The following is a 12,386-nucleotide window of genomic DNA, read 5'->3' on the forward strand; positions in this document are numbered from 1 at the left end:
AATAGTAATAGTAGTACATACTTTGTAACTAGTTGGACAATGTTGAGGGAATTATTTGTTTAGCAGAGTGATGGCATGGAGGAAAAAACCGTCCTTGTGTCTAGTTGTTCTGGTGTGCAGGGCTCCATAGCGTCATTTTGAGAGAAGAAGTTGAAACAGTTTATGTCCGGGATGTGAGGGGTCTGTAGATATTTTCACAACCCTCTTTTTTCACTCATGCAGTATATAAGTCCCCCATGGAAGGCAGGTTGGTAGCCATTAGTTTTTCTGCAGTCCTAGTTAATCTCTGGAGTCTGTGTCTGTCCTGTTGGGTTGCACAACCAAACCAGACAGTTATAGAAGTGCAGAGGAGCACGCGCGCACACACACGTTGTATATCAACTACCACCAGCCTGCTGCAAAACCCGCGTGCTGTTTACCCCTTGGCAGCAAATTAGCCAGCTGAGGCCAAAGTTCTGAAAAAGAAACTGTCTTCCTGGTAAGCTGGGAGGAGTGGCATGACCGCATCGGAGCATCTTACTTGCTATTTTAGATCGGCCTTTTTCGCCTTTGCAGAGTTTCACGTGACTGGTCAGAGAGAGAGAGAGAGAGAGAGAACTATTTTGGGCCTGCAAAGCTGTCCTCTTCCGGGCAGGCGTTACCCCTGTTCCCAGTCTGAAGGGCACCGGGCACTGCATCATGCCTTCCTGGGAGAGACTTCACGGGCACTTCCCAGCATGGCCCCATCCCTGGCATAAGCTGTTTGCAAGGTAGGATCTACAAAATCTTCTGAGTTGGGAGAGGTTTCCTCCCCCCTGACCCCCTTGGCACCTTCATTTGCTGTCGGAAGATACAAACAAAACTCCTTCAGACGCTGAAGGAACAAACAGCCCTGTTGGATTGGGACACCCCAAGGACTTTTGAATCAGCCTGGAAGGTCAGAACCGAATAACAGAGTTGAAAGGGACCTTGGAGGTCTTCTAGTCCAACCCCACCCTCTGCTCAAACAGGAGGCCCTACGTTATTGTCCAGTCTCTGCTTAAAAGCCTCCAGTGATGGAAGCACACACAACTTTTGTTCCACCCGTTGATTGTTCTCACTGTCGGGGAATTTCTCCTAAGTTCTAAGTTGCTTTTCTCCTTGATTCACCTATTGAGGTGAATGACAGGACACTAGCCAGAATAATACCAATGGATGCTGGTAGGCAGAGGCACATCCCGCCCCCACCCCCCGTTTATTTTCCTCTCCAAAAACTAAGCCCGACAGTTGAGGGCTGTTTGAAAACTGAAACAGTATTTGCAGGGCGAGCAAGAAGGAGACAGCGAGGAGCCTAGGTGTGGCTTAGCTCAACTGTTCTGTACTAAAGCTGCTTGGTGCCCCGAAACTGAAACTGAAACTCCTCTCCTCTGCTTGTAGCTTTGCATTTGGAAGAGGTTTCTTTTTTTGGGGTGGAAAGGGGACATAAGGCTCCTGAGCATCAGAGCGTTTTAATAATAATAATACAGGAAATACTAATGCTCTGAGGGTCATATTGAAAAATCCTCTCTTAGTGAGCATCTATAAGCTAAGAGGAACATATGTACCAAATTTCAAGTTTGTAGGCTTTACAGTTCTGGAGATTTTGTGATGATGTGTGAGTGGTATTTTGCTTTTTAGATGATAGATAGATAGATAGATAGATAGATAGATAGATAGATAGATAGATAGATAGATAGATAGATAGATAGATAGATTGTCTGCCCTCCAGAGTTATGTTTTTAAGACGGGTAGCCCTATATACATAACACATATTAAGATCTTCCGCTACCAAAAGGACCTTCCTTTTCTGTTCTCACAGAGCATCTCACTCTCCACCCCGTCCCCTCTCTCTTCCCCTCCAAACTCCACCAAAATTTCTCTCTCCAGATGGAAAATTTTGAATACAGCATCCAGCTGAACGACCGCGATTGGGCTGAATTTTACTTCGTCTCCGAAGAGTGCCGTTTGATCCCCCCAGCTTTGGCCACTGCTGAAGACCAGCTCCTGGGTGATCTCGAGGAAGGGGAGGCTGAAGGCAAGAAGGGCTCAGCAGCCCACCCCAAAGCTAGCCGTCTCCCCTGCGATGTCCCAGGTGGGCACCTGCTTGCGGAAGATGCTTTCTCTGGCAGCGAAGATGAAAGCGATTTAGGCTCCGTCAGTAGGTTTCTCTGCAGAAGTCAGCAAGCCTTCCGGCCTTCCCAGGCCTTCCCAAGCCCGCTCTCCAGCCTCCCTTTGAACCCTCATCTACCAAGGCCGGCCACCAGCTCTGTCCCTCTCTCTGTTGCCAAAGAAGACAGCGCAGGAACAGTAGGTAAGTTAGGTAACATCAGATACAGAAGGATCTTGATAGACTTGAACCTTGGGCGCTATCTAACAAAAACGAAATTCAAGGGTGAAAAAAGTAAGGTTCTACATTCAGGCAAGAAAAACCAAATGCACAGGGACAATGTAGGTGCTACCTTGCTCAATAGTAACTGTGAGAGGGATCTTGAAGTCCTAGTGGACAAATCACATAAATAGGAGCCAGCCGTGTGCAGCAGCAGCCAAAAAAGCCAACACAGTTCTAGGCTGCATACACAAAGGGATACAATCAAGGTCATGTGAAGTGTTAATATCCCTTTATAAGGCCTTGGTAAAACCACACTTGGAATACTGCATCCAGTTTTGGTCACCACGATGTAAAAAAGATGTTGAGACTCTGGAAAGAGTGCAGAGAAGAGCCACAAAGAGGATGAGGGGTCTGGAGGCTAAATCATAGGAAGAACGGTTGCAGGAACTGAGTATGTCTAATGAAAAGAAGGACTAGGGGAGACATGATAGCAGTCTTCTAATATCTCAGGGGCGGCCCCAAAGAAGAGGGAGTCACGCTATTCTCCAAAGCACCTGAGGGGAGGACAAGAAGAAATGGGTGGAAACTAACCAAGGAGAGAAGCACCTTAGGACTAAGGAGAAATTCCCTGACAGTTAGAACAATTAGTCAGTGGAACAACCTGCCTCCAGAAGTTGTGAATGCTGCAACACTGGATGTTTTAAACAAGAGATTGGACAGCCATTTGTCTGAAGTGGTGTAGGGTTTCCTGCCTAGGCAGGGGGTTGGACTAGAAGACCTCCAAGGTCCCTTCCAACTCTGTTGTTTTATTCTATTCTATTCTAGGTTGGCTCATGGATCCCAAAACTAAGACAGAAGCCCACATCACCCAAGAGAAAGATTCACAGGAACCACATCCGAGGCCAGAGACGGGAGAAAAACCTTTGGTGGTACTGCCCCTCACTTCGACAACGGAGAGTCCAGAGGGAGCAAATGGCTTGGAAGCAAAGTATCCCCAAGACCATACTTCCCTGACTGCTTCTCCAGGGTCAACGAGCCACACCGCCGTTTCTGAAAAACTTGGATTTCCCAAGCTGAGAGACGTAGCTCTAGATCCCAGTTCTCTCGGGGTTTCTTCCGTTCTTTCTCCAACCTCTGGAGAAGCTGAGGATCCAGAGAAGGAAGTCAAGTGTCTCCAGGTTGCCTTGAGGGCCTCCTTCCAGGAAACACATTCCCCTTCTTCTCAAGAACATTCGGTCCAGCTAAGACCACTGTTGGTCAGCAGTAGGTCAAGGACTTCTGGAAAAAAAGAAGAGGATGTCCCGGAAACAGAGAAGGCAGCAGAAGACCACAGCAGGAACTTAAGCCCTAATACCTCTCAAGAGGGAAATCAAGCCAAGGACAACGGGGTGGAAGGATGCCCAGAAGCCCTGGAAGAAGATGGGTCTCCAGACGCATCTTTGGAGGTTGACCACAGAGGGCCTGCCGCTTCGTCAGGAAAGATGGAAAGGCAGAATAATGGAGAACCTTGTCTCCCTCTTGACCTGGCCATCCCACCTGAAGGAGAGTCCCCAACTAGGACTCCAGAAAACCCGAGACTCGTTCCCTACCAACTGAAATCCCATGGCTGTCCAGAAGAAGTTTCAACCAACGTGACGTGGCCCGAGGTCTACGACTACTTCTTCTTGGATGATCTCCATGAAGTAGAGAGGCCGCCGTTGCAGGAGGGAACTTCGTGGAAGACCAGCCACGGCCGTCCATCAGAGCTACCAGCCATGTCAGGTCCTGAAATGTACGAATATTTCTTCCAGGATGTAGGTGAGCCTATGATTGAAGAGGAGACTCGGAGCAAATCTGAGACAACCTTCAGCTCTGCCCATGGTTTGGTTCCATCCACTGACTTGGAAGAGCCACCATCCAACACGAGCACCGACCCCATGGGATTCCCAGAGGTGTATGAGCACTTCTTTGTGCACCAACCACAAGCCAAGAGCCACCATAGGCCCAACCTCTTGGCTGTGCCAGCTTCAGAGTTAAAGAAGGCCGTGAGAACTTTAACATCCCTTGCAAGCAGGCCAGTTCGCTTTCTCAGATCGCGGCCAAAGCGGAGAGGATCTCAACCAAGAGTGATGCTCATATCTCCAACGCTTCTGGACAGAACATCCCCAAGACCAGAAAACCTCGGGGTAGCTGTCTTTAAACCAGGTATTCATTCTTTCCTAGCCTTCTAAAAAAAATAGTTTTTTTTTTATTTTTACTATATAAAGAAAGAGCAACCGCTTCAATATCTATATAAACCAAGGGTCTTCAAACTTGGCAACTTTAGGACTTGCAGGCTTCAACTCCCAGACTTCCTGAGCTAACCTGACTGTAGGAGGAATTCTGGGAGTTGAAGTCCACAAGTCTTAAAGCTGTCAAGTTTGAAGACCCCTGATATAAACAGTGTGTTGTCTGGTTACAGTTAATTTGAGCCATGGTCAGCATCCTAACAGCAATAATGTTCATCAGTAGTGGTCATATAGTAACAGTATTTTCTCGACATAATAGTAAGACTTATTATTTGTTAATACTAAATCATGTTAATAATAAACATACCAACATAAGCCCTCATAGTAAAATGAATCCCCTTATCATTTTAAGTATTCTAACTTCTGTTTCTGTTAGTTAACCATTAATAAAACAAATCCCATATTTCAAAATATTCCTTATCTTCCTTCTCTTTAATTTCAAGTGTTAATCTACCCATTTCTGCACATTCTACTATTTTTTTTCTTATTATTTTCTCTTCTGTAGGGATCTCCACACCTTTCCAATGTTGTGCAAATACAATTCTAGCTACTGTTAACACATGTAGTATTAGATGCATAGTCCCTTTATTATATTTTTGGGGTGTGATACCCAACAGAAATATTTCTGGTTTTAAATCTATATGTTCCTTTATCACTTTTTTCCTCCCAAGTATGTATTTTCCTCCAGTATGACCTAATCCTAACCCATCCTTAATTGAGGTTCTGCCTTAACCTGCATTCTCTAATAATAACATTCCTAAGTATCATTGCTAAATCAGGCTTCGGAAATCTGTGGACTATCTTTCCTGGGGAACTTATAAATTCATGCCCACCTAAAATACAGTTTTTCATGTGAGATCTTTTGTACCCCCGTCAATGCAAGACTTGAAAAGATCACATATGGCATTATTTGCCGAATCCTTCCTACTTTAGTGGCCTAACCAATTTGTCAGTCTTAACTGGCAGTCTAGCTTAGCCTGTCTGGACAAAATCAATATTTTAAACAGGAAAGACTAGAGAACAACCCTTGTTTGTTCAAGAGATCCCAGGCCACTCCAGACAAACAACCAAGTTTGGAGACCTCTAGCCTATAACCATGTCAGCTCCGAGTAACGGAAAAGCCACCAATTCTGTAGGCCAATTATTCCACCGATGAATCATTCTTGCCGTCAGGAAATATTTCCTTAAGTTCTAGGTTGGTTCTCTCTTCCTTCTTGTCCTGCCCTCAGGTGCTTTGTAGAAAGTCCTACCTTTCTGCAACAGCCCCTTAAATATTGGAAGACCGCTATCGTAGACCGGCTCTTCCAATCCTCCAAAAATGAACCCAGCATTTGGCTTGGCCATATTAGCAGAATCCCAGGATTGTGCGTTGCAAGACATTGCACACAGCTTTCAAAAGGTTGGGTTTTGTCTGGACCAAAGAAACTGTGGGAAAGTGCAGGAATGTTGCTTGCAAGGGAAATATTACGAACATTAAAATCTGTGAACGAGGCAGGGCAGTAGCTGAAACGATGCTGTTTTTGTAGATACCGGAGAGGTTTTTCTGCTTCGTAACCCATTAAGGAGAAACGTGTCTGTTGTGGGGCTGAATGAATACACAGCTCTAGCAATCTTTTATTTTTTGTTTTTGCAACCCCCGTTGAAGGCTAAACACCCTTTTGCAGAATTGGCCAAGAGGTGTTGAGTTAGAGAACGTCTCTCTCTTTCTCTCTCTCTCTCTCTCCCCCTTTGAGTTATTTCCAACTCTAAATTGGGCTCCTGACCTTGGATAGAAAAGAGATCTGGGACACCAAAGGAAAATTTTGTACTTCAGCGGCACTTGAGAGACACAAACAAACCCAGTAGATGAAAAGGGGCCCCCCCCTCTCTCTCTCTGGAACTTAAGCCAAGAATGACCTTTGAATGTTTTTTTTTTTAAACCCACGATGGTGGTTTATCTATCGCAGCCTCGACCTCTCGGCCAAGTGGAGATTAAGATTGAGGTCTTTGAGAAAAGGGGATTTTTATTTGGCTGGCTGTGATCATGGGGTCTGAAGATGGGCTGTGTTTTTCTTATTTCTTATTGTGGCAACAACCTGGAGTTTTTTATCATTAGGTGAAAAAGAAAGAAGAAAAATAGTCACAATTTCTCCAGCAGGCAGAATAAATCCCAGAGCCCTGTTCCACAAATACATTGCACGAATTAAATAATGGAATGTTGGAATAGAATAGAATAGAATAGAATAGAATAGAATAGAATAGAATAGAATAGAATAGAATAGAATAGAATAGAATATTCTTTATTGGCCAAGTGTGATTGGACACACAAGGAATTTGTCTTGGTGCAAATGCTCTCAGTGTCCATAAAAGAAAAGATACATTTGTCCAGAGTCAAGAATCATAAGGTACCACACTTAATAGTAGTCACAGGGTTATATAGTCATAGGGTATATAGTAAATAGAATATAGTCATAGGATACAATAAACAATTAAATCATACTAGGAAACAGTTGATATAGATCGTAAGGATGCAAACGACAAAGTTAGTCCTACAGTCACAAGTGGGTAATAAGGAGTGATGAGAAGATGAATAGTAACAGTAGTGCAGACTTGGTAAATAGTTGGATAGTGTTGAGGGAATTATTTGTTTAGCAGAGTGATGGCATGGACGAAAAAAACTGTCCTTGTTCTGGTGTGCAGTGCTCTAGAGCGTCATTTTGAGGGAAGGAATTGAAACAGTTTATGTCCAGGATGTGTGAGGGGTCAGTAGATATTTTCCCAGCCCTCTTTTTGACTCGTGCAGGATACAGGTCCTCCATGGAAGGCAGGTTGGTAGCAATTGCTACTTTTTCTGCAGTCCTAATTACTCTCTGAAGTCTGTGCCTGTCTTGTTGGGTTGCAAAACCAAACCAATCCCCTCCGAATTGGGTTGTTTTCCTGCAGTCGTTCGTGTACCAGGCTGTTGTATTTGTTCAATTCAGTTCTGGTGACCGAACGTCTGCGGGACAAACAGCCATCTATCCTGAGCTGCAGATTTATGGATTATCAAATCTGGCACCCATCTCCTTTCGAAGGTCATCCCCCTGGAAACAGTTCCTGTGAAACAGACAACCACCTAGAACAGTCTTGGCTGATTTCAATACAAAATTAAGCAGAATCAGGGCTTGGTTGGAAAATTACCAGAACGAGGGCTAGACTGAGAATTTTTTGCGGTGTTGGAAATAACTCAAAGCCAACAACAACAACAAAAAACCTTGGATCCTTGAAAACAAAGAGGATTTAGATAAAAAATATAAAAAGGCTTAACAATGGATCATGTCAAAAATATAAAAGCAAAGCATGTATATACAGGGAGATATATTTCATTTGATAAGAGGTTAACAGAGAGGCAAGGGACCCTGCAGGTCATCTAGTCCAACCCCCACGGGTGAAATCTTATATACCATTTTTATTTTTGAATGTACTTATTTCTTACAGTGGTGGAAAAAAGTGACATTTAATGAATATTTTGCAGAATAACAGAGTTGAAAGGGACCTTGGAGGTCTTCTAGTCCAACCCCTCCCTGCTCAAGCAGGAGATCTCAGGCCATTTGAGACAAATGGTTTTTCAGTCTCTTCCTCTCCAGGGATGGAACACCCACAAATTCTAGTGGCAAGTCATTCCACCGGTTAATTGTTCCTCGCTGTCAGGAAATTTCTCCTTAGTTCTAAGTTGCTTCTCTCCTTGATGAGTTTCCACCCATTGTTTCTTGTCTGGCCTTCGGGTGCTTTGGAGAATAGCTTGACCCCCTCCTCCTCTCTGGGGCAGCCCCTCAAATCTTGGAAGGCTGCTCTCCTATCTCCCCTGGTCCTTTTCTTCCCTAGACTAGCCAGACCCAGTTCCAGCAACCGTTCATTGTATGTTTTAACCTCCAGCCCCATAATACTCTCTGTTGCTCTTCTCTGCACTCTTTCTAGAGTCTCAACCTCTTTCTTGTATTGTGCATAATTAACCATTGTGTAATGGAAACAGTGTCCCCACAATCAGTGGCGGATTAAGGCTCACTGGTGCCCTGAGCACTGACAAATCTTGGCGCTCTCCCCTCCTTTGTACATTACGGTACAAAGGAAGCCATATTCTCAACTTTGTGGTGCCCACTTTGGCCCTGGTGTCCTAAGCATGTACTTAGTCTGTTTAATGGTTCGTACATCACTGCCCACAATCACCTGCGCAAAAATTGGGGCCTTGGCACCCGGCATCTATTTACAATAGTTGCGGCGTCTTGGAATCCCCTGATCAGCTGGTTTCTGACAAGTTGAAATCCCCATGGGAAACCTGACTCATTTAACATCCACGTGGTTCGTTTAACAAGCATGGGAAAAACACTTGTCAAATTGTGCACTACTGTGTGATCGCTTAGCGATGGAAGTTCCCAGTCCCCAGTTGTGATCATAAGCTGAAGACTTTGTGTATTGTACCCTGTTTCCCCGAAAATAAGGCCCTGTCTTATATTTTTTTTGCCACCAAAAAGGCACCAGGTCTTATTTTCGGGGGAAGTCATCCACTGGCTAACCTCACTTGCGCACATCGGCCCCTGCCTCTTTTTCGCTGTCAGAGGCCTTCAGGAACTTCTTCTGCAACCGACAAGGCTTTCCTGAAGGCCTCTGCAGCCGATAACTGAGCTCTGGATCGATCCAGAGCTTTATTACCAGCTACAGAGGCCTTCAGGAAAGCCTGGCCAGACTTGCTGGCTGCAGAAGAAATGGGCCTGCAAGGCAGGTGTCGGGGTGTGCGAGGCCTGGCTACAACTGTCCAAAGGTAAGTAGTAGGGCAGCTCCACCACCCTGCATCCCCACCCTAGCTTAATTTTCACCGTGGTCTTTGGAGTGGGCGGGGTCTTAATTAGGGCTTATTTTGGGTGTAGGGCTTATATTGGCGCATGTGTAAAATCCAGCTAGGACTTACTTTCAAGGTAGGTCATATTTTGGGGGGAAATAGGATATTATTTTTCAACCTAGGCTGGCAAATAATTTTGATTCCTGAACCCCTGTGGAGGGTTTTGAGGGAGATCGAAGGGTCCTAGGACCATACTTTTGGATGCCCGGATCCTGCGCTAAGCGGGGTGGGGTGGGGTCAGGCTAGATGTCCTCTGAGCACCACTGATTCCAAAGCTCCTCCTTTCTTAACCACCTTGGTTCTTCTTCTTTTTAATTCAGAGAGGCCTCTTCAGCTGGTCCTCACGCCCAGAGATCTGTGTCTGGGATTTGTGGCGTTGGCTTCTTGGGCTGTGAAAACCTCCAACCTCCACTCTCCGGATGCTTGGAAGATTGGTAATGCTTCCCAGGGCTCCTGTGTGGGGAGAAATGAGATTTGGGGTGGTGGGTGGGAGGGCCAGAGCTAAAAAGATTACCCAGGAATGCTGACCAACTCGTTCCCCTTGTCTGAAATGAGGCAGGAAGAGAGCGCTTTTGATTTTCTCACCCTATTTCATGCTCTCTCTTAACTTCCTTATCTTTTCTCTATTCCATTTTTCTTTTCCAAAGCAACATTTTGCGTGTTTCAAACCAGCCGCAGAGAGGGAGGCCTGTTTCTCCCTTTAGATCTTAAAAGAAAGTTTATTTTTAAAGAATGTAAGAACATAATTCCTAGGCCTGCCCACCCCCATTTCTCCCATTCCTTCCTACTTTTTGAGAAAGAAGCAAATTTAGAGGGGCAATTCATACAAAGAGAAAATGGTCTTTCCTTTCCTTTCTTCCATTCATTTCCTTCTCTCTCTTTTCTTCCTTTCCTTTCTTCTTCCTTTCCTTTCCTCCTCTCTTTTCTTCCTTTCCTTTCCTCCTCTTTCTTTTCTTCCTTTTCTTTCTTCCTTTCCTTTCCTCCTCTCTTTTCTTCCTTTCTTCCTCTCTTTTTTCTTCCTTTCCTTTCCTCCTCTTTCTTTTCTTCCTTTTCTTTCTTCCTTTCCTTTCTTCTTTTCCTTTCCTCCTCTCTTTTCTTCCTTTCTTCCTCTCTTTCTTCCTTTCCTTTCCTCCTCCTTTTCTTCTTCCTTCCCTTTCCCTTTTCTCTTCCTCCTTTCCTTCTTCTTTTATCTCCTTCCCTTCCCTCCCCGCCCCTCCCTATCTGTCCCCTCCCCGTTTCAAAAATCCAACAAGATTCCCAAGTCTGCCAGGAAGACAGTTTTAAACAGAGTTCACTTTCCTTTTGTTTTTCTAAAACTCCTTGTCCTCGTGGTTGGGATGCAGCGATGCTTGGGGAAACCTAGAAGGTTTTTAAAAAGTGGAAAGAAAAGACTTCCTTTTCTCCTCCCCTCCTTTAGCTAAAAACATAGTAAAAGACAGCAGAAAGCAGTTGCAGAAAGGAAGAACTTGGTGCAAATTGCAGGAAAGATTGGAATATTGAAAAGGGGCAAAGACACTGTGCAAGAAATGCTTCATCCTGGCTTGGTGTTCTTCCTAAGGAAAAAAAATTTAAAGGTCTTGATCACATTCATTTATCTGGACACGTTGTTGTTTTTCTCTTTCTCCAGTGCTGCTGGCAAATTTTGGTACCCTCTCGGCCATCCGTTGCTTCAGGAGGCAGGTTGTCATGGAAAGCCATCATGGCTCTTAAGGAGATGCAAGTCAGTCCCATTCACTTCCTGAAGGTTGTGCTTTCAAGGTCGTTTCCTGCTGAGCAAGGAAGCAAGATTTGGGGCCTCTTGAATGGTCAAACTTTACTGGCAGGGAATGAGGTGAGAAAGATGATTAAACCGTCCCTAAAAATCAGTTTTAGTTACCATTCCTGTTGGGATCTGCCCAACTCAAGCCTCAAATCCATCCTTCCTTCTTTCCTTCCTTCCTTCCTTCCTTCCTTCCTTCCTTCCTTCCTTCCTTCCTTCCTTCCTTCTTTCTTTCTTTCTTTCTTTCTTTCTTTCTTTCTTTCTTTCTTTCTTTCTTTCTTTCTCTCTTCTCCCTCTCTCTCTCTCTCTCTCTCTCTTTCTCTCTCTTTCTGTCTGTCTGTCTCTCTCTCTCTCTCTTTCTTTCTTTCACTCTCTCTCTTTCTCTCTTTCTTTTTTTCACTCTCTCTTTCTCTCTCTCTCTCTGTCTCTCTTTCTTTCTTTATCTCCCAGTTGGGAATTTATCTTAAACTTACAAGGGGTGGTAAGCTATAAAATGAATTACTCAGCAGGCACAGCAACCAAAGCACGCTTGAAGTAAGTTATCAGAAGAATTTAGAGAGGACTTTCACAGAGGAATCAATAAAAGGAACAAAAAGGCTCGTGTTTTTTTAAAAAAACAAAAACAGCTAGGTTTAAGAAAAAGAATAACTGAAAGACAAGATCCTTCTATAAGGATGTTTAGACCTTTCAACTACAGAACGTGGGAGGAGACTTTGATATTTTAGCCTACAGGCAATCCTCAATTTACAACATGATGAACTGATTTTGGGAAGTTGGCAGGAGGGCGTGTTCAGTGGGGAAATTTTCTAGGAACTGCTTCTATATCGAAGCCTATAAATCTTTGCTGATGAGCATCAAGTAATGAGTTTGTAGGATGCTGCAAATATTACAAAGCTATCCAGTGAGTCTTTCTATGTACTTTAGAAAGTTGTGTCAATTCTTACCCAACAGGTTGATTGCAAACACACACAAATACTTGACTTATTTTTGTGCTTTTTCAACCCAGCCACCTATGGCTTAGAAAGAAACGTTACTCAACTCAGTCTTTGGGGCACAGGCATCTATCTATCTATCATATCTTATATTACTTTGCTGTGATGTTTATATTGTATACATAGATCAGTTTAACTTCCCCAACACTGGAAAACTCAGCCTGAAATTAAATGGAGATTCACATGA

General features: G+C 44.2%; 1 protein-coding gene across 1 annotated transcript; it reads left to right on the forward strand.

The window, feature by feature from the left end:
* The first annotated feature begins 452 nt into the window (after positions 1 to 452).
* Positions 453 to 12,386, forward strand: PERM1 (PPARGC1 and ESRR induced regulator, muscle 1). Its single transcript, XM_026715705.2, has 5 exons — positions 453 to 749; positions 1,885 to 2,308; positions 3,152 to 4,510; positions 9,769 to 9,882; positions 11,076 to 12,386. Exons 2-5 carry the CDS (start codon positions 1,885 to 1,887, stop codon positions 11,156 to 11,158), a joined length of 1,980 nt encoding a protein of 659 aa, XP_026571490.1. The 5' UTR covers positions 453 to 749; the 3' UTR covers positions 11,159 to 12,386.

This window comes from Pseudonaja textilis, chromosome 18 (genome assembly GCF_049901715.1).
Source record: "Pseudonaja textilis isolate UNSWEBS1 chromosome 18, rPseTex1.2, whole genome shotgun sequence".
Lineage (NCBI taxonomy): Eukaryota > Metazoa > Chordata > Lepidosauria > Squamata > Elapidae > Pseudonaja > Pseudonaja textilis.